The sequence below is a fragment of the Mugil cephalus genome, chromosome 8, assembly GCF_022458985.1.
Source record: "Mugil cephalus isolate CIBA_MC_2020 chromosome 8, CIBA_Mcephalus_1.1, whole genome shotgun sequence".
In the NCBI taxonomy this organism is placed as follows: Eukaryota; Metazoa; Chordata; class Actinopteri; order Mugiliformes; family Mugilidae; genus Mugil; species Mugil cephalus.
This window is the reverse complement of record NC_061777.1, coordinates 11,888,375-11,911,415: the sequence shown is the minus strand read 5'-3', so window position 1 is coordinate 11,911,415 and position 23,041 is coordinate 11,888,375. Positions and strand designations below refer to the sequence as shown.

Below are 23,041 nucleotides of genomic sequence, written 5' to 3'. Positions count from 1 at the left end.
ATGATAATATGCAGAATCTGAAGGCCGAGGGCCATGCATTTGGTACTAAAGCTTTCTGGTTCCATTTGTTATCCTTGGTTGCATGGAGGCCACGTCTAGAGCGAAAGGATTAGAACACGTCAAGCAAATTTAATAAACCAAGCCAATATAGCATTTTTTTCTTAAATGCTAACTGCGCAGCCATAAACTGTCTCTCAACGCCATCCTCGCATCTCAAGTTGCTAGGACTGTATTCGATGACTGGTGTGAGCCACGGGAAGTCTTGGCTCATGTATGAACGGCTGGGACTTGAAGGGCTGAAACATTTGGACGCCATCTGCTATTGCCTGATAGCCAACATAGTGCTGGGGCAGGTCTGCAGAGACGCAGCTTGTCAACGGGCATGGCCGGCGTCTGCTTAGAGCTCCAGTGGGGGCCCCCTGGAGGGCCGATGAATTTTAAGCTACGGCAGTGGCAGTGAGCTAAGTCTTCAATGACAGTAGGAGACCTCCTTAAGGTGGTCCTATTAGGCATAACATTATGACCACCTTTCTAATAGTGTGTAGGTCTCCCTTGTGCCTCCAAAACCGTTGGGACTCATCAGAGAATGGACATGGGTCTTCTGAGGGCGTTCTGTGGTGTCTGGTAACAGGATGTTGTTAGTGGGGGTCTTTGGGTCCTGTGGGTTGGGTGGAGGGGCCTCTGTGGATCAGGATTGCTCAAGTTCATTGCACAGAAACTTGATCAGTTTGGGATCTAGTGAAGTTGGAGGACAGGTCAACATCTTGTGCTGTTCTTCAGGTTTTTTTTAGTTGTTCCTAAATCGTTTTTGCTTCGCTGTGTCGGGCTGCATCCTGCTTGGATGGAGTGTCATTGCTATGGGGTGGGGGTGTCCGGTCTGGTCTAGATGGGTGATACACAAATGCCAGGTCCAAACATTTCTGAGCAAAACATTGCGTTGTCCACAGGAGAAAAGAACAAGACCTTACTATACTCTAACTTTATGTCTTTGCCTTAAAATTGTATAATTTGGTGATGAGTAACACATGGGCCATGCACACTTACACATATTCACTTGCAGGAATTTTGTTATGACATAACACTTTTTATTAATTACATTGTATCACGACAGACTGGTCCTCCTTCAGGGAGAAGTGACATTATAGCATCGCTGCCATCATGACTCACTTCCACCACGCAACTGCATGACTGTACACGTTCCCTCTTGTACGTGTTTCTGTGTGTGTGTGTGTGTTTTGTGTGTGTGCTCACCAGCAGACCACAGACGGGTGACACCCAAACTTTTTGCTTTCCAGTCACCCAATAACAACCTTCTCGCAAAGACAAACATTAGCTGCATCGATTGGAATATTTCCAGCTTTTAATTACCTGGTGTGCTTTGCAATACAGATGTTTCTTACATGTTGAAGAGCATTTTTAGGCATGAAAATAACATTGTAACATCTCTTTCAGAACAGAAACCAAACAGTGTTTTGTTCTCCTCCGACCGACCTCTTTTAACCTTAGTTTTCAAATTTCCACAAAACAACCAAAATCCTCTTTGCTTTTTTTGCTTTTTTTTTTTTTTTTACTGCGGTGAAACCTTCAAAAACACATGAGACGAGAAGCACAGAACTGAAAAACAGAGATACTGCATATAGCAAATCACAGTTTCACTTTTTTTTTTTAACTTTCTTTTTTTTTTCCTCGCAGAGAAGCAGATTTTGGGGTATTACATTCGGCGGGGTGTAGAGGCTCCAGAAGCATCCAAGCACAAATGTAATCTCAAAGATGACCTTTATGATATTTCAGCTCTATTAGCTTAGTCTGTGATAGCCGGGTTGCGGGAGAGAGTGGGGATTAAATGTGATATGGATCATAACACACTCAAAGTTGCGATGTGTATCTACTGTATGGGAAATACACCTCCGACCACTGAGTCTCATGCTTCAGCTCAAACTCAGCACAAACTATATTAAAGCGAGGCGACAGGCAAAGGAAAATATCTGTTAATATTGCTGATATTCCTCTGAAACACCCAGGATTTAGTAAGTTGTGTAGAGAAGAAGGCTGATTTTAGAGTCAAAAACAAAGCAGTGGATTGATTCCATAAATCTTAGCTGCCATAATACCAACCACAGTACTACGCGTCTGGGTAAAAGTCATTTATCATGAATTGGTGAACGGCGACAACAAATCAATTGTTTGATTCCTGTGTTGAATCTCATTGCATTTGAACTAGGATTTGGCTAGAGTCTGAACCCGGCCTACGGATCCCTCCTGACTCACTCCGACATCAATCAGCCTTCTCCGCACACACACACACACACACACACACACACACACACTCGCGCACACAAACACACCCCCGGGAGACCGAGCAAACCTCGCTCTGCATCCCGGCGGTTGCTGTATGTCATCTTGTGCATTTGTGAGTCCCGCGCAGCTTCCCGTTTCTCCGCCTTCCACTTCTGAGACAAAAGAGGAAAAAAAAAATAGTACAATCTAGATACTGACACAGTCCCGGACACAGCTGTTTAGCGATGCTTATTTCTTTCAGCAGCTTATTCACATTTGTACATGTATTTTTTGTTCATTCCTCTCGCTGTTATTTCATTTTACAAAAAAAAAAGAAAAAGGAAAAAGTAGCACTTCTAAAGACCAAAGTCAAAGACTATCACATACAGTATAGGCAGCATAGAAGAGGAGAGTTGGTTGAGTAGTCTATTTTACAGTAGGTCACTTGAATAAGAGAGAGAAAGAGAGAAGTCTGTGATTGTCAGTCCCTCCTTGTCCGAGGTGTCCGCTCATGTCACACAGCAGTTGTCCTTCCTTAGTTCGACCAATATCTTTGATCTGAGGGCATCGGTGTGAGGACAGTCGACCTGGACTGACCAGTCTTCCTCCTAACAAACATCCCTCTCACTGCCTCTTTCTACGACTATCATCACATCACCACTGTCCAACTCGACAAAGTTCATTATATATAAAAAAAAATATTGTTAACACAGCAGGTACGTACACAGTCAGTGCAGCCAGCTGAGATGTTGCTTCGACGCACGCTACTCCTTTTGACATCGGAGGCGTTCGTATGCACTGTTTCTCACAGTTTTTTCCAGCTCACACACAGGTCCACAAACACACTGCCCCCTGTTATCACACAGAGTTATTGTGTGGCAAGTTTTTTTGTTTTTTCTTTTTCTTTTTTGAATCGTGTTGAGTGCGTGCTCACTCAGTGCAAAATCTACTTGACCATACAGCAGGGATGGATTGAGAGGACCTTGTTATCCTGCACCCGTTAACCCTCACATTTATGCTCCGACGGGTGACAATAATTTTTTGCGGTGTGCCAAAGTGAATGCACGAACGTGGCAGACCGACGAAGCACCCATCCCTGTTGTAGAGCACGCTGTGCACGAGGACAGGCTCGGTGGCTTGTTAAGAGGGAGCCCGACATAAAAACACATATACACTCAAGGTTATCTTACACATTTGCTAAAACATAATCAACCAAACCAGGTACAGTCCGCTTGTTGTTGCAAAAAAGGCAACTTCAGATATAGAAAGAAATGTACAAAATGCTTCATATTTTTATAAATAATAATACTATAAATCAATAAAACTGACATTTTTTTTTTCTTCAAAATTCACAAACACCAATACCATCAAGTGCTGCTGTTAATAAACAATTAAGACTCATATTTCCCGACTGATGCGTCACACCTAATTAAAATGACTGTTGGTGAAACCGCAGTTATGGCGACTTTTTAATATCTGTGTAAAGAGTAAAATATGCCCCCGGTAAAATGCAAAAAAAACAAACATTAGATGCGTCTCCTTGCATGCACGTGAGCTGTATATACAGTGTGTCCGTAAGCGTTCAGACATGTGAGCTGTACTGTAAGTGAGTGAAGTGGTTCTCAATAATGGGGATGTGTGGTGCATTATTGAGTTTAGCTTCAGTGTAAGTTGTTGGTGGACTGCCAGTAAAATGTATGTGTGCGTATATTCGTGTGTGTGTGTGTGCGGTTGAGGGCAGCTGTAGGAATGTGATGGCGGCGTGAAGTTGGAGTTGTGGCTTGCGAGAACATCTGCAGGCCGCGGTAAAGATGGATGTCCGCTCTCACTTTCTCCCCGAGGACGTTCACACCTCTCTTTCCTCCCACCTTTTCGCTCCACAATCTTCTCTTTCACCCTCATTTTTCCACCAATGACCCATTCGTACCTTTACATTCCCACTGTCTTCTCCTTTCTAGCCCATTGCCCCCCGTTCCGAGCTCTTCCTTCCTCTCCATTTGTTCCCAGAATGCATCACTACCTCTCCTCTTAGCCCTCGCCATTCCAGGCCCCTCTTTCTGCTTTCTTCTCCTTCACCTCTCCTCTCCTTTCCATCCCTCCATCGTTCCTTCTCAGCCATAAAACAATAAGTCTTGAATGTCTGTGAGGAGACTGTGCTAATGGAGCCCATTAGGCTGTAATGAAATATACATTACACCATTACAGAGGACGGGGCCTGGCTAAAGCACTGCACCGCTCAAATAATAAAACATGCACAATTCAATTTCCTTCTCGGTCCGTTTTGAGTGTCTTTTCAGTCTGTGTGTGTGTGTAAATGGACGGCTGACGGGATAAGGTATACAGTGTGTGTGTGTGTGTGTTCTCATGTGCATCCTTCTAGCGCAGATGTGGTTTTCAAGGATGTCTGAGTGCTGAGAGCCTTGATGATTTAATATGGGTTGACCAAATGAACCACACCTTCCACAGCGCCGCCACCCACACATCTGACCGTGATCTGACCACTCAAGACGCAGCCTCCCTTAGCAACCTTTACGCCCCACCCCGCCGCTCCTCCCCGACACCGCGGTCTTGCGATTGTTGCACAGCTGCGGACAAATTAATCAATTGACCTCCGACACGCACGCTTGACATCACAAGTGAAACATCTGTCACTTTACGGGGCGGGGTGGTGGGCAGTGATCGCGTTACCCCGTGCACTGGAACAACCAGACGACCAGGCCTGAGCAAAGTAACAGAAAACAGTGGTAAAAAGCGGAGCGCAGACATGAGTGCACATGTCCAGAAAATTAACCCATTGAGTGAGCAGATGTTGTAGATCAGTGCCAGATAAATCTAAGCAGCCCCCCCCCCTAGAATTCAGCATTCACAAATACATTACAGTAGAATATCGCAGCCTTCTTCCTCAATTATTCTGTCACCACAGCAGTTAAGCCTCAGTTGGCACTATTGTCACTGATTGTTTTTTGTTTTTTTCTGGATCCGTAAATGGGCCAACCAGATATTATCTTTTCATCGCACCTACTAATTTCGTCTGACAGGCAGGAAAGCAGATTGTGTTTACTTTTCCTTCCTCTTTTTTTTTGGTCATTATGCTGTTACACTCAATGTACTGTATGCGAGGCCCCCCCTCCTCCTGTACTCTTGTTGGATGAATGCTGACTTTGATACTCATGTATAGGTCTGAGAGACAGACAGAGAGACAGACGGACAGATAAACAGACAGAGTGAGAGGGGAGCGCACAGTGTCTTTATGGCTCAACATCACACGGAGCCATTTCCTCTGAAATGTCTCGCCAGTCTCGCATGCACGCGCAAAGGATCGAAGTTTCCGGAAATCCTCCACGTGCTGCTCCTCCGCGAAATTTCTGGATGTTTCAAAAGAGTACTGCTGTCCCACAGGCAGCAATGGGTGAGTCACTCAATTCAAAGTCCTCTTAATCGGGTCTCATCAATTTAGCCCCAGTCAGTTTAAAGCATTTCAAAAGAAGTGAGACACTTTTTTTTTTTTCTCCTCCAAAGTTAAATTACTGTCAGTAAATGTCTCTTCGGGAAGGAAGGAGGGAAGGAGTCGAAATGCACGAAGGAGAGGAAATTGGCAGGGAGGGAAGATGCGATGGGGGATGAGTTGAAGATTTTTTTTTATGATTGCCTTTAAGAGTTTAATAATAGCTTCACATCCTGTACATCCTTGCACGCGCACACTTGCACGAGCATTGCACACTTCGTTTTGGAGGTGTCACAATGTCCCCCTAGCTCACACACATATGCATGCAACCTTAAATGCACATACATACTTAGATACAGTAACCATCTCCACTTAAACACACACACACACGCACATACACACATTCAAAACTCTCTTCGTGTGTTCAGCCCAGTATATCCAGGTATACAGGCGAGGCCTTGGCCAGATTGAGGAGCAGACAGTGGATTTCCTTGATGTTGAGTCTCATGTGCGGCTCTCTCTGCCAGCATCCCAGCATCAGGTCGTACACTTCTTTAGGACAGGTCCGAGGGCGCTGCAGCACCCTGCCCTGGGTTATGCACTCTATCACCTGCAGGGACAGGAACAAACACAGACATCGAGTTTAATATCATCGGGTGTCAAAACTGACAGAAAGAACCAAAAAAACGGGGACCATCCCATCAGGTCAAGCTGAAAGTTTGTCTGCGTGTTCAGTCCCCAGTGAAGGTGATGGAGCATCTGCTCTGTAAAGCTGTGTCCCCTCGCTGCAGTGGCATACAGTGAAAATGTCACAGTGAATAAATTATTTAGTGAACTGATGAAGTTATGCACCGGAGCAGTGATCCAGATAAATCGGCTGGAGTTTCTCAACAGCGGTGCGAGGGGGAAGTCTCCATGTACACATTTACCCACAGGTAATGTACAATTAGCATTTGAGCAAGTGTTTCATATAATGTGTGAAACGCACAGATTTCAGATTTAATTTGACATTTGAATGAGGGTGAGGCTATATGAGATGGCACTTTTATAAACCTAACTACAGCGTGTCGCTCTCCTCCGTACAGACTGTATAACTCTTAATTCTGTCATTTGTACTGTAAAATTAACATTTCGTTCTTAGCTTGTAATATAATTATAATTATAGAATTATAACATTAAATGTGTTCATGGAATGAATACTAGCTAATGACTTTTACTGAGCTTCCAACACCAGCCATGTCTCATAATTGCTATACCACATATCCTCTATAGATGAGTTATCATTTGAACAATAAAGCAGCTACATAACCCTCCTTTTTCTGTGATTGCTATCACTTTGTGTGAGAGAAAAAAAAACTGATGTCCATGTCCTGTGTAAAAGATATGTGAGGATCATATTTGGGTCAGGAGGTGAGTGAACTGTGAAACGGCCGAGAAATGGTAGATTTAGAAACGGAAAAAGAAGACAGTGGACAGGGCTAAAGGTTAATTTTTCGGATGTAACCAGAGTTGAGGACATGATGAGGTCCAGGTTGGAGAGGTTGAGGTGAAGGTGAAGGGTTGAAAGGCTACGGCAGATGTGTTTTCCGGTAAAGCTATGGACGCTGCAGAACGGGCTCTCTTTTTCTCATAGAGATAAATATTTAATGAAATAAAGGCACCTTTCTCTGCACTCAAGGACACTGTACGAAGATTCACAGAATGCACATTAAAAAGAAACAACAATAAAAAGAAAACATCAGAGGTGACAGAGCAGTTGGCATCAGATGGAAGAAGCAGTTTCAAACAGATGAGTTTTGAGTTGTGATTTGAAATGGGGAAATGAATCGATGCTTCTGATTTAAGGTGGCAATGAACTCCAGAGACGGGGAGCAGCGCGGCTGGATGCTCTGCTCCTTATGGTAGCGAGACAGGCGGAGGGGAGAGACAGGTTTAATAAGGTAGAGGATCTGAGGGGGGCGGGAGGGAGTGGGAACATGGAGGAGGTTGGACAGATATGGGGACGGGGCTGTTGAAGTTTCATAGGTGGAAGCAGGCAGACTGGGTAATGTTACTGATGTGGAATTGAAAGAACAGGATGGTGTCAAGGATGACACCCAGACTCTTAATATGGGGGAGGGTGTAACGGAGTTGTTATCAATAGTGAGAGAAATGCTGTTGGTTTTGGATAAAGTGGATTTGGAGCCCACGAGGAGAACCTTGGTTTTGGTACTGTTTAGTTTAAGGAACTCTAGGGCAACCAGGTTTTTATTTCAGAGATCAAATCAGGGAGGTGGGTGGGGTTTAGTAATGAGGGGAAAATTTGGGGAAGATATTGCAGAGGGGAAGGAGGTATGTAATGAAAAGGAGGGGTCCGAGGACAGAGCCCTGGGGCACACCTGAAGTTACGGGGGAAGGGATGGATTTAAAGGACTTGAGCTGAATGAATTGAGTGCGGTCAGAGAGGTAAGACCAGTCTAACGGGTGTGGGTGATGCCAATGGAAGACAGCCTGTTGAGGAGGGTGGTGTGACAGATGGTACTGAAAATCGAGGAGGATGAAGATGGTGACAATCAGCTGCCATGAGGAGTTTTGTTGGTGACTTTGATGAGTGCTGTTTCAGTCCTATGGAGTGGGCAGAAACCAGACTGGAACTGTGCATACGGGTTATTGTGGGACAGGTGAGAATGGGGTTGGGAGGCAGGCTTTGACAAATGATGTGGGGAGGAGGTCCAGCTGAAAGGTGGATGGCTTGGATTCCCCGGTGAGTTCTGTGATTTCTGAGAGAGCTGGAAATGGGAGAATGAGTCTGTGGATGGGTGAAAGTCGGCTGAGAGGCTAAAGTGAAGGTTTGAACCAAAGGTGCTGGTGAATATTTTTGATCTTTGCAGTGAAAAAGGACATGATGGAGTTGCAGAAGGAGGTTGTGTAGGGGAGAGAGTCCTGGGGTTGTGTGATATTAAGTAGGTGTGGCTGCTTATCATGATGTCTTATGGCATTAAGCCTGGTAGGAGCTTGTATTAATTAAGCTTTAGGAAACTGTCATTCATTTCTCATTCTACAGAGTCCAAGAAAAAACAAGTGAGTAATGAAAAAAGAAATAATCATAAGAGTTATTTATATGATATATACAGTATGATTATCTGTTTAACTCTATTAATATATAAAAAACAGTTGGGTATTTAGTTGTATCAGTGTCACTCAACCACTACAGTCAGTCTGATCCCGAAAAATAAAGTAACACATTCTGCTGAGGACGTACTGTACAACACATCTACATCATTTTGAAGGCAACAGCACATTAATTTCTGCTACACTTCAAAAAGCGAGCGGAGCAAAACTTCCCCCGTAAAATATTTCACCGCAGTTGTTGCACCTCTATCAATTGTCCTGTGAATGGTTTCCTTCCTAAGTTCTCCATCACAATGACACAATTAATTCATAAACAGCTCGCAGTGCCTCAACTTTACCAGATGACTCAGCACGAAAGAATCACTAAATGTATACCTGCGAGGACCTTGCACACAAAACAGATCAAACGTTAAGATTTATCTTTTATGAAGCGCCGTTTCCTCGTAGCCCTGGGCTGCAACATCTTGTTCGTCATGACTTATTAAGCTGAAGGTGCGTCCAAAGAAACATTTGCACAGTTGTTGTTTTCGACTTCTTTTTGTTAAGTTTATGTCATTGTGGATCTTCACAGACTGGATGCCTGTTCACAAGATATTCTAACTTTGATAGATGTGTGTCAGTGCATCATACACTACAAGCCAAAAGTTTGGAAGCAACTTCAAGTTTCTGTTCACGATGCCTTCCTTAAAAACCAGCATGAATTCTATGTATTTTCTGGATGTATTTACTGCATGATCAGACTTTGCTTTTATTGATATGCACTATTTTCCTCTGTTTACCTTTAGGTATAAGTTGAAGTTACCAGACTATTGGTGTTTTAGGGTTTTAGGGTCGAGAAGATTTGCAGGAGTCACAACTTTAGTGCAAAATTAAAAAACAAATCACAGTTTGCATTATTCACTTTAAGTCTTTGGCTTTTGAGAGTCTGCATACAAATGTCCCTTGTGGAACGAATGCCTCGTATATGCTATGCTGTTATTAAAGCAAAGTCTAAGCAAGAAAAACTCAAATACCTGATAATTATAGTAAAAATGTCTCTTACTCTTTACATAATAATAATGATTATTTTGATGCAAAGTATACCAATGAAATTATGATTTTATGTACAAATTTGATCTTCCAAACTTTTGGCCTTCATTTGTAATGAATGACTGTACTGTACCTCATTATTGGAGAGCTGATACCAAGGCTGTTTTCCATAGGTGAAGATCTCCCAAAGAACAACTCCTAGACTCCAAACATCGCTTTCTGTCGTGAACTTCCTGTACATAATGCTTTCAGGTGGCATCCAGCGGATGGGCAGCATGGTGTGACCTCCGACCTTTAATAGCACATACACACAAAGCAAGAAGTATAAAGTCAGTATCACACATAAATGGAAAAATAAACATCAAGGTAACTGTGGAGCATCTGCTACTCTGTCCTGCGACATCAAGCATTTCAATTCTGTGTTCAAGCAGCTTTCCACATCTCTCGCACACACAATGCAATTTCAAAGTAATGCCGCAAACATTTCACCCCTCCAAACTGCTGCCTGAGGCGTAGAAGCGACTGAAGTTTGACGGAAGGCACGGCGGATTGCATCATCTTCCCCTCATTGCTGATATTTTTCGCTTTGCTGCAGGGTGTACGGTGGAGGAAGCCCTGCTTTACTGTATAACCACTCAAACAAAAAGGACATACATGCAGAACATGGCATTGAGCTAATGATGTAAGCACGAATCACCTGGTCAGGGGTTGTAATCAAAAGGATAAATGTGTACACTTTGGCGTGGGTGATCAGGTAAGGTAAAAAGTTGTAAAAAAAACGTACGAGCAAGCTTTCTTGACACTGTAAACGTTTTGTGGTCAAGAATTTTCAAACCACTACAAACTGTTCATAGTATGTTAGTATGTAATCGTGAAACATTGTATCATGAAATCAATGTCTGATCATACACAGGAACTCAAAGGCACTCTGAGAGAGAGACTTGCTCACTTCATTACGCTCTAATCTGAACTGAGCCGTTTAAGTGTTGTATTCATTTGCTGTTTTTACCCTTCATGAACGCCGACAGTACATTTCTGCTGAGCGTCTCGCACATCGCTATTGTAGGCTTGGATCGTGTTATTATAGCAGCAGGGGTCAGAGAGTGACCCTTTAATGTTGCACCAGAAATAAAAGGGAAATGAACACCTCATCCACAGAGAACACGGCACCACGTGATTATAGTGCTATCTTGGCTCGGCCACAAATAAAATAGCTTGTTTTTTTGTTTATCAGCTTCCTTACAACTAAAGCTACATGATGAGTACACGGTGAAATATTCACACCAGATGAACGAGCACAGACAACTAAAAAATATCTTCATTATAATCCGCCAAGGGACAAATCAAAGCCAAAAGTCTTTGTCGGGCGTGGAACATGGCCTTCCAAATGCGTGTGAGCTAGTCTGCTCTCAGGCTGGAAAGGGGAGAGGGCGTATGCAAGTCCAGGAACTGGGATACCTGCAGCACTGAAATCATCAAAAACAGTGGGAACACATCGACGGATTATTTTGTCGGAACAAACATTTTCTCCAAGTTTGACGATCATCTGGCCACAGCAGCGATTCATGTGACTCCAATAACTAAATCACACAAGAGCTCTGGAACGAAATATTCAGAAAGAAACTCGGCTGAAATACAACGGAGGATATTAAAGAAGATAATTCATTGCATTTTATTCCTGGCTTTAAGAGTGGAGACATTATTCCATAATGACATTTTATGAAAGTAAATCACCCAAATATTTCAGTTAATGCCCACAGGAGAAAACACATACAGACCCACTGTAGTTTCTCTTACAGAGAAAATACTAAATTTCTGTTACCGATACTGATTCTGTTACCGATACTGATTCTGTTACTGATACTGATTGCTACAAAACTGAGAAAACTGTTAAGCTGCATACATGTCATTTTGATGATATAAATGTTAAATGTAACAATGCTTGACTTTTTTCTTTAAATAAAACCAGGAAGCTGCTAACCCTGTGTACTGACGTTGTTTTCCCTCTTACCCCAGGTCCCCCGTCAACCTCAGTACTCCTCCGAACATGAATCTAGCCACCGACCTGCGCTCCATTGCTCCACACAGATGGAACAATCCATTTCCTGAGGTTTATGCCTGTTATTAATGGCTTGGTACTCACACTTGGCCTGTTTCTGCGTTCGTCAGTTGGTTATTTAATGCAGTAATAAAACGAGTCGCACAGATAGCCATCAGGTTTGCTTTTACATCTGGGGAAACATATCTGCCTCCATCTCTGCGGCTCTCGCTCTCAATAACCAGGCCTTAGCTGTCCTCCCTCTAGCACTATGTCTTCCCCCCGGCTTGTCAGTTTATTTATTTTATAATTCTCTACATTTCAGCCGGATTCAAATGTGCTGCATTGGCATGGGCATAATGAACTACAGTTTGCTCGAGCACTCACCTCTGCAACTCCCGCTACACTCTCTACCCTTTCTGGATATGCCTAATGGATTAATTATAATTCTCTCCGTCTGAGCTCGCTTGCTTATTCACTATTTTAGTGAGAATTCAGAGAGCATTTATATGAATATTTAAATGTATAATAGATGTGAAACTTTAGAGCGGGGTGAATGAAAAACTCTAAAGGGCATCAGTTGAATAAGCCGTCCTTTTAATGTGACCATGGACACGTTCACGTTTCAAGCTGCTTAAAAAAAAAAAAAAAAGAAAAATGGGGCCAAACGTTGAATGTGGTTTGAGTGATCAGTCCCTAATGTGTCCTCAGCACAGCTCGGGTTAATTCACACACCTGTGCTTAGAGCCGTCCACCTCTGAGGTGCATATTAATGCCAGGTGTAAAGAGGACCTCGAAGTCATTAGTTGTCACTAAATATTCAGATCCCGCAATACCCAGTAGGGTAGGTAGCAATCAGTAGACTTAACTAACACAGCTTAGCTTTCCACTGCAGTGTACGCCGATCAGGCATAACATTATGACCACCTTTCTAATATTGTGTCGGCCTCCCTTGAGCCTCCAAAACAGTCGCAACTCATCAGAGAATGCACATGGTCCTGGGGTGTTTATTGCACCTGTCACCAGTCATAATGTTTTGCCTGATCAGTGTATGCTTTATTATTTGCCTGTGTTATAGAAAGAAAATACAGTCATATATTTGCCTACACTAAGGATTAGCAGCTTCGTCAAGCAGCTTTCTTTTCTATTGACAGGTTTCACTGATGCGTCTGAACCTGTCCACATCCATTAGTCTTTTTGTTTTATTCATCATTCCCCCCACTGCTCTGAAATATTAATATTGGGCTCTTGAACTGCTGAGCCACATCTACTTTGTGTTTGTTAACCGTCTATGTGTGTGTCCACGCGTTTTCAGTGCATTCAGACGTCGAGGGCAGTCTTTTCAAAAAGTCCTTTAACAAGGCAGAATTAAAGAGAGAGTCAGAAATGAAAACACATGAAAGAGCGGGAAAGAAAAAGAAAAAGCCTCAGATTAAATCTTTTTGTCACAGGGGAGGGTGGAGGCATCAAATATGAAGAAAGCAATGTTTACACTGGAGCAGTCTGAAGACCGAGCGCTTTGAAAGACTCTCACTGATGTTGCGTCTCCCTGTCATCGGCCCGTTCTCTTGTTTTCTCTGGGCTGTCAGGAGCTTCGCGGTCAGTATTTGTCTTCCTCTGCTTCTGCCTTATCTCTCCCTCTCTCCTCCTCAATCTCCTTCGCTGGTTCTCACCTTCCATCGCTGTCTCTAAGCCTGCTGGCTCTCTCTCTCCTGATCTGTCTTATGAATATGCATCGTTTTCAGCGAGATCGGCATCTGAGTCTTCCAGGAAAGCCTCCAAAAAGAAGGAAGATAAAGCACAGGAGGGATGTGGTTTTCTCTGTTGTGACTTTCCAGAGGCTGACGTATCCATGGCAACTGCCCAGCTTGAAAAAAAGGGGAGGCATTATGGGATGTGGTAGGGGAGGGGCTTATGTGTGACTTAACTCCGCCCACTGTTGTATGTTACAAAGAAACTGTACTCCTAACCCTCAGATGTGTTGCTATGGAAACAAAAAAACACTTTCCAAGAAAGCTCTGCGCACATCAGGGGGAAAAGAGCTGAAACTCCTGGAAAGCTCAGACGTAATATAATATGTGGAGAGTTTCTAAGTGCAGCATTATCTCACTAGAGATTCTGTATGTCACAATATTTACCGAAGCATTTATTCTGAAAAGTTAATTTTAACATAAACCCAGGTGTCAAAAACTGCAGTTCCTCATGTAACCACTTGAAGCGGGCTCCAAAAGTGAATCAACCTCCACAGGCATCCACGTTAAAAAGCACAAATGACTACGGCCTGGTACAAAACCTCACATGTGATGTCACAGCAAGCTGAAGTTTCCGTGGTTACGACCCCTTAGTGGCAAAAAGTGACAGTTGGGCATGGAGATTAGCAGATTAGCATTAGATTGAATCATAGGCTTTAAACTATGCTCTAAACTGCAAAACTAAATAAAAAAAATGGCCAACAGATGTTGTGCGATTGACTGTAGCAACAGATTTGAAAAGCAGCTGGAGATATATTTTTACAGGTCCATGAAAGCCTAAGAAAAGAGAAGTAATCGGATGGCTACATTAAAAGAAATAACTGGAATCCAGGAACCGAAACCTGGTGTTGTGGTTCATATTTTGTGTGAGTTACTATTAATTTACACTGTATTTTTTGATGAAGTCAAACCTTAAGTTATGTATTGTACGGCTAACGCAACTTGTCGGTGAAGCTCTTAGCGTTAGCATCTTTTATTTAGCTACATTTATCATCATTGAAATGAACTAAAACTAACTGAAACTGAGGCTAATCCACTTTTCAAAGGGGCTACTCTAGTACCAAGCCATTGGAGCTGTGCTGTATAACGTACCAAAAGGTCATAGTTTAGTATAAGTAAAGATGTTTAGGCGTTGAAATCAGGAAATTAGGTAAATATCAGGATAACTGATTTCTGGCTACATGTCCATGTTCATGGACCATTTGCTATTTGCTAGTTTGTATGGATCATTTTCAGGTCCAGTTGTCCTTAATTTGATGAGATAATCCATATTTTTCCTGGTCTAGCTGGATTTTACTGATATATTTTGCCATGTTTTTGCCACTCAGGGTGGCGTGCCCCTGGGCGTCAATGCATACCCTCTATAACTAATCCCTTTAAATCAAATCAAGGCTTAAAACTGTCTGTGAGGGTTCTCAGTCATCCAGGTCATGGTAATCCAAAAGGCAACTAGACTTGTCATGTCAAAACTCTACAAGTCCAGTTACCTTTTTTAAAAGCCTTTTGGAATAAAAGCTTAAAGTTACGCTTAATTAAGGGCATGGTTCATCTTGAGGGACAGATGTTGTCCTCACAGGGGGCTGGCTGTCTGCCTATAGGCGTCACACCCACTACTCTGTAGGAAACACGTGGTCGTCACAGACGGTTCTTCTGTGATCACATAGAAAACAGATTAAATGTAATACCTAAAAAGCTGAAATGGTCACAGTCAGTGGCTATATCGACTGTGAAGGTGCTCGTTTCTTGAAGGCGCTGGAATTACCTCCCTTCACCTTTTACATTAATTTAATTATTTATCCTATTACACATTTGGGACGTAATTAAGGTATGAATTAGCTCATCAATCCTCTCAAGGTATTAAATATCACACCCAGAAGAATGAGAGGGACGACTCAGACGGTCAAGTTTTTATGCACGAAAAATGCAGAAAAGCTCAAATGGGACACAAGCAGAACTGAACTCACAAACTGTACGTCATATTCATGGATGTATAATATATTAAGAAGTGTATATCGGACTCAAAGATTGTGCCTACTCACTTGAATGACTCATCTGGTGCAAAAGACAAGACGTTTCTTTTTTAGCTTCTGTGTTTGCTGTAATATTGAGTGTCCCACTGCACATGGACTCATGGAAATAAAAGCCACAGTCCACTGCAGCATTACTAGTTCCTGCTTTCACTTCAAATTGGCCACTGGTATTGGTATAAGTGGTACATCCAGCCCCGTGAATACGTTCATGGTCATAGTTGTGAAGCTCCAATAAGCTCAGAAAAGTGACATGATGTCCACTTGTGTAGATTTGTATCAAGGCCTGTCCGGGTGCTCCATTATGTTGTTGTTGGTAATGCTGTGTTGTTTGGAACCCAGAGGTCATTCGTAAGAAAAAATGAAAAAGAAAACATGCCAGCCAAATTACTCTGGAGGGAGAGTGTTTATCTCTGCTTTGTTAACGGTGTTTTTTTTTTTTTCTCCACAGCCTGTGTCAGCAGCAGAAAAACCGTCAGGCTTGAATGTTAATTTTCTTTCATCCTACACGATTGGGCATAAAATCACTTTAGGGAGAAAAAGGAGTGACTGTGCTGTTGTGTATTGACTGTGCATTCACTCTCTCTCCTTCTCCAACCGCTACTCAAGCCCCAACCACGCGCCCGCACACGCGCCCGCACACGCGCCTAAAACCCCCCCAAAAAAAGCTCAGGGTTTGAGTCGAGGCGTCGTGTCTGCCTTTAAGAGCGCCTGTCAGGTTCGTTGTGTAACAGGAGATCCAGTGACGTCATCACAGCCCCTTCAGTCCTACGCCTCTGCTTCTGCCTCCCTTCTTACACACACATATACGCACATAAGCACCGGAGGGGGGGCGGCTACGAATCCTCTATGACTCATCTTTGCTCCTGTCTGACGCAAGAGCATGGCTGGATCCCCACACACACACATACACACACCTCTAAGTCTCCTGGATGCTGAAACATGTCAGAATAACTGTATTTTACCTCCCACCACCCTGCACCTTTGTTCTGGTTTGCTGTTTTTCTCCTGTCTATCTGCCTCTCTGTCCTTTTTTTTTGTTGTCATTTCTTGCAGCTTCTCTCTGTGATATTGTGCTCTCTGTGTGTTGTCTGTGGCTCCCGTGTTGCTTGTTTCTTACTGACTATCCCGTAGGGTGTCTTCTCACAAGGCAGCCTCTCCTCTCCCATATTCCTTTACCACTCTATTACGGACTTTTCTTCTTTTTTTTTGTATATTTGTTTGTGTCTTGTTGCCTCCCACTCCTTTGCCTCCCTCCCCCTCCCTCTTTTCTGCTGCTCCCCTCGTCTCGCTCCCTTCCTCCTTTCATCTCCTTGCACCCTCCTGCCTCCGTCTCCCACACTTCCATCTCCCCCTCTCCTCCTGTACTACTGCCTCGGCATACTAAACAGAAGTTCCCCTGATTACTTTACTTCCTGAGAAACGCTGGATTCAACTCTGAGGCTCACCGCCACTGCCTTTGCCCGTTGCCATGACTACAGCCTCAGCACTTAGCTTTATTGAGGAGGGGTGAAAGGAAGGAGGAGGAGGAGGAGGAGGAGGAGGAGGAAGAGTAGGGATGTTGCTGTGTGTCGTCACACAGAGATAGTAAAAAAAGAAAGGCAAAAAAGAGACGTTAATCGTCTCTACGTCTTTAATTTGAAGCATATGACTGGTTATTCTAAATTTAATCTCAGCAGAAGTGTTGAGGAAAAGACAGATGAGGATAAAATGTAATGTGATGTGAATAACAATTGAGTGTGGTCTTGTGACGTGTGAATATATATATAGTTATGTAAATACCTATATATACATATAGATATGTATATATTCACAAGCAAATAAGGCTAATAATCATGTCATTAGGGTCCAATAAGACCACTGATGTCATCTTTCTGAACACTTTTGCTATTGTTTATTGTAACTACTGATTTTATTTAACACAAAATACATTTATTTCGCACTAATGCAGTCACATTTCCTCCACTGGACCTTCATTTAATAATTTAATTTCGTGGTGCATACATGTCATCTGCATTATATACAGGCAACAAGATACATTGGCTGATATTTTCAGAATAATGTGTGTCAGTATGTTGCGTTATTGGCAGAACCATTACAAATATGGATTTGTGCGCATTTCTGCTTTTATATACACATAATTAAAATTAATGTGCCTGCGCTTGTCACGCAGCTGCCTCGTTAGCCGCGTGTCTAATGGAACGTGTACTCCTACATTCGGAAATGAGCACCTGCTTAATGCAAGAATATTGAGTTCATTAAATTGTAAAAGAAAATGGTGTTTATGGACAGAAAAGGCTCAAGTAATTATCCATTACGCACGGTGTGATGTAAGGTCATGTGAGAAAACGGGCTAATTACGTTCCTCTGCCATAATTCATTCAAGTGCTTACAGTGTGGGAGCACAGAGGTGTACAGACGGTGACATGTGTGTTTAATTGTGCTCAGATTCGCCGGCAAGTGTCTTACTGTAACTCTGCTGGAGTCCGTCAGTCATGCCCATGCAGGGGAGTAGCAGAGAGGGACCATGCAGCAGGGAGGAGGGAGGGCTAAAAGAAGGGCCAGAAAAGATATCGACACATACACCTACCCTGTAGTAGTCAGTGCTGTAAACGTCTCTGGACATGCCGAAGTCTCCAATCTTTACCAGCAGGTTCTCGCCCACCAGGCAGTTCCTATCGGGTGAAAAGCAAACACAAACTAAGAGGAGAACGACAACATGAAAAAACAGCTACTGCTTGCATATACTTCATATTTTAACATTTAAATGTCGTCTTAAAATATTGTATCATTAACAATTATAGCAAGCTTGTTCAGTTCAATGAGGATTCTTCATCAAATCAGCTTTATTTGACAAGGAATTTGCTGCTTTGCTAACCACTAGTCCATGGATCGCATTGTTTAAACAGACAACAGACACAAGCGAGACAGAAAGAAGAAGCCTCCAGTAATTATTTAGCACAGCTACATTTCCTTAATATATTTGGCACAGTCTTGTCAAAAATCCCGTACCACTAAACGCAGGGCAGAATCCGTCATAATGTTCATTAGGACTTGACAATAAAACTCATTGAATTACCTGGTGGCCAGGTCACGGTGCACAAAGTGCTGTGATGCCAAGTAGACCATGCCAGATGCGATCTGTTGGGCGATGTGCAGCATTTGAGACTGTGTCAGCTCCACAGGCCTAGTGGTCTGGCCCTCTGCCATCAGAACTGCATCCGGACCATGAGCCCTGTGGGGGCACAGGGAAGGAGGAAAGTTATTGGTGTGGCGATGGCTCTCAGCCTCAGCTCAAACATGCAAACTCTTACACCTGCCCTCGGGAGTGTAGCAAACCTATGCTGCGATTATTGATCACTCCCTCTACGCGGCGTTTTAGAGAAATGCACATTTTTCAGCTTAACAGCTGCCATTTCGGTGACATTTTCCAAAATGAAGAAGAGAGCCTTGCCTGAGGAACTTGTTGAGGTCTCCGTGCTTCATGTACTCAAACACCATGATGAGAGGGTCGCTCTCCACGCAGACGCCGTAGAAGGTGACAATGTGCTCATGCTGAAGGTTGGTCAGCAGCTCAGCCTCACGGTGGAAGTCCTTCCTGGCGTTTTCACTGGCCTCTTTAAGCGTCTGCGCAGCACACACGCACACAAGTGACATTTTAATAAAGTGACAAATGACAAAGTCACACGCTGAGCCACGCACGCTATTGCCAATTAGTCATTTTCACTGTGAATCTAGTCTATTCCAATTTATTTGGCTGATGTCCACAATGAAAAAGAAAAAAAAAAGTGTCCTGCCTTGTAAAAATGAGTTACAGCGACTCGGCACACAGAGTGTGAAATTACTGGCACCGAGTGAAGGGGACTGATGCTGTGGCAAAGCAGGAGAAAACAGTGGCATTTCATATTAATGTAAGTAATTACAAAGAACAGCACTGTTTACATTCATTATATTCCCAGGTCCCCTTTTAAAACTCATCACTGTCTCCCTTCTACGTAGCAGGAAATCTGTCAGGAAGGTTGTGTAACACAAGCATCTGGGAGAGAGACAGGAAAAGAGTGTGTGGGTCAGAGAGATGAGAGTTGCAGGAAATGAAAACAATATGGGTCTGTATTAATTTCACATCTAAAGAAAAAAGAAATATAGAAAATTCTTCCTGTCCTACATGAATAATTGATTATCTTCCTACAGTATATGACATGGATATACGTGAGCTTTCCACCTTGTGTATGCGTGTGTGTGTGTGTGTTTGCCTGTCTGCCTGTGTACTAACAATGCAGATATAAGCTCCTGTTACAAATAAAAGTCTAAAGGACGAGAAGAAAGAGCCAAGAAAGCTCGGGCGGGAGGAAACAACCAGCGACCTTTCCAGAGTGCTGAGATACCAGAAAATGAGACAGAATGCAGCTTAATCCACCGACATCCAACAAATCATGCATCACGGAAGGGAGGCCAGGTCATGTACATTACAGACCGTAATATGATACGGCATGAAGATGATGGGGTGGATTATTACAGCGCAGACACTGCATGAAAGCCCACGTTCCAATCTCAGTTTGAAATGTGATATCAAACATGTATGGGAAATTGGTTTGAGACTTTCCTCTGATGACTTCTCACGTTCTGGGAGACATTACAGTTCGGTTAATGTGATTAAATGTTTTGTTTATTAAAGGCGAGAAAGGATTGTTTCCAGCCAGAGAAGCATTTTTATTGCTGTTTTTTCCTTTGTATTTCATTATAACGTGCGATACTGGGCACAACTTGGTGGAGTTTGTTCTTTAAATGGTTACCTGTAAAGCATTATTAAAAAAATGTACGTGTGCTATGAAACGAACGTTTCAACGTTTCAACCCGCATAAAAAAAATAAAATAAAAAATAAACTTTCGTTCCCTACACCCCTGGGCTCAATCTGCTAACAGTTCAGTGTATCAAATAACCACAGCAACAAGTATTAATCACGCTATTGAGCAAAACTCTGGCTCTGAGAACTCAACGCTGCATTAATTCCCAGGCCAAAAGCCATAATATTACACTGTTAGTCACTCAGTCCGAGCACATTCAGGTCCTTGGACAAATAAAAAGCAATCAACAACCTCTGGCTCGGGAATGTAGTGACTCATTTACATGTGTGAAGGCAGCATTATCGAAAGTGCTCCATGTTCGTGATTGATGGGATGCAGGAGCGTAAATGTGTGTGTATGGGCGTGCCTGCGCACGTGTGCATATGCATATTTTTGCGTGCGCTTGTAACAGTGCGCCTGTGATCGATGGCACCTCAGAGTTTAATATACAGTAACAGTAAAACCTGCTTCTGTATTATGGATGACTGGATGACTGATAGCTGACTTTAAAACCAGGACCATTAGGCTCTATTAGTGAGTGTAGGTTATTGTAATGGTGGTATACAATTGAGAGCATGTTCCTGTAATGTGGTATGCATGACGGAGTGCAGTGTAAGTACGGCATTTAACGTCATGTCTTCTTGTGCTCAACGGTGGAGATCCGTGGATGTAAATATGATTGCACACGCTGATGAATGTTAGAGCAGCTTTATATGAGTTATTAGTTCAGTTTGAGTGATGGAAATGTAAAGTAGTCTTGAGTAAGATTATATAATCAAAAGAGATGCAGTGTTTCTTTCAAAGCATTGGTATACACTAGTCAGGCATAACATTATGACCACCTTCCTTATATTGTGTAGGTCTCCCTTGTGTCCAAAACAGTTGTGACTCATCAGAAAATGGACATGGGCCTTCTGAGGGTGCCCTGTGGTGTCTGAAAACAGGATCCTATGGGTTAAGGGGACTGTGCTTCCCACAGATACTTGATCAGTTTTAGAACTAGCAAATTTGGAGGCCAGGTCAACACCTTGTGCTATTTTTCATGTTTATTTATTTATTTTTAAGTTGTTCCTAAACTGTTTTTGTGTTTCTGTGTCAGGGTTAATCCTGCTGGGGATGGCTGCTGCCATCAGCGAGTGTCATTGCTATGGGGTGGAGGTGCCTGGTCTGGTCTAGGTGGGTGGTACATGTACTAAGTAACATCCATAGGAATGCCAGGTCCTAAAGTTTCCCAGCAGAACATTGTATTGTCAGAGGATGGTCAATGTTATTTACTTCTCCTGTTCGTGGTTTTATTGTTGTGGCTGATGTAAACTGTATTTAACAGCATCAGAAATGTTTACATACAAAAAACGAGCACACAGGGCGGATCTAATAAGATCAAATAAGAATTGCGTGTACTAATTTGCGTGTGCATCTAAAGTTTTGTGTATGTAAATGAGGGTTTTCCATGTACTTTTGGTGTTCACCGTTGAGACGCTGAGAGAGCAGAGCGACCGCAAGAGCAAAGTAACATTTGGTGCCATTACACTGAAAGTGTCAAGTGAAGAGGCAAACAAACACATTACGGAGTTAGAGCAAAAAAAAACATCTGAACATAATTATAAGGCACGGCGCGGTGACGGACTGCCAAATAAAAGAGGCCCACGCAACGCTGACAGAGAGGCCACATTTAACTCTCGGAAAATGCACTGATGACCAAAAAAATTGAAAAAAGAAAAATATCCCATTTTGTAGGCCCACTTTGTTTCCAGTTAACCTGCCGTTAACTGACTTGGCTGTGCTTTTTCAACTAATTCATGAATTTTTTCGGAATAGTCATTGTAGACCACGGCGAGTGCATATGAAATATCACAAATTATGTATTGGACGCATCTGATCCTTTTGGATATTTACCGAATAAAAAAAAAAAAAAATAATGTGCTTCATGGGGCAACGTTCAGTTGAAAAACGAAAATGCGTGAACTCCTCCTTACTACAATAACAGCAGCAATGTGTGTGCAATTACAGGACAAACCGTTCCTTTTTAAATATCAACCCATTTTCTATGAGCAAAATTGCTTGCAGGTTAGATAAAACATTTTGCGCATTTTGTCTATTGAGATAAATGTGCTAACTGGGTGCCGACGCACTATTTTGCACCTTTGAAAGAAGCAACCCTTAGCACGCACTGTTAGCAAATCAGTTTGTATGTTTTTTTTGCGCGTTTTTATACACACAAACCCACCCAAGCCCGCCGTAAACCTCTAGTAGATCTGGCCCACAGAGTAGTGATAGCCGTGCAGACACTGAACCGAGTAACAGAGACCAGCATGTACGGTTTAACTCAACATAAGGACCCTTCGCTTCAATGACACGGATTCTCAGTAAAGTGTAACTTCAGCTGGATGAAAAAGAAGAGATGCTCAACACAAGAAGATGCCAAAATCAGTTTGTAGTCGGAGACAGTGACGCGTGTTTCGAGAGAAGTTTTGAGAACCACCTCTCTAAGCACAGAAAATCCTCTCCTTACAGAAAT

General features: G+C 42.8%; 1 protein-coding gene across 4 annotated transcripts in view; it reads right to left on the bottom strand.

The window, feature by feature from the left end:
• Nucleotides 1–1,334: 1,334 nt before the first annotated feature.
• The window catches only part of ntrk2a (neurotrophic tyrosine kinase, receptor, type 2a), an 80,217-nt gene continuing 58,510 nt past the window's right edge, over nt 1,335–23,041 (bottom strand). For 2 of the 4 annotated variants that reach the window (XM_047591095.1, XM_047591097.1), the window contains 5 exons: nt 19,133–19,305; nt 18,758–18,913; nt 18,263–18,353; nt 9,996–10,154; nt 1,335–6,332 (listed from right to left, as the gene is read on the bottom strand). In XM_047591095.1, coding sequence (XP_047447051.1) covers nt 6,147–6,332; nt 9,996–10,154; nt 18,263–18,353; nt 18,758–18,913; nt 19,133–19,305 — 765 coding nt within the window. In that variant the 3' untranslated portion in view covers nt 1,335–6,146. The remainder of the gene's footprint in view (nt 6,333–9,995; nt 10,155–18,262; nt 18,354–18,757; nt 18,914–19,132; nt 19,306–23,041) is intronic. The other 2 variants (XM_047591096.1, XM_047591098.1) reach the window with 1 other exon arrangement.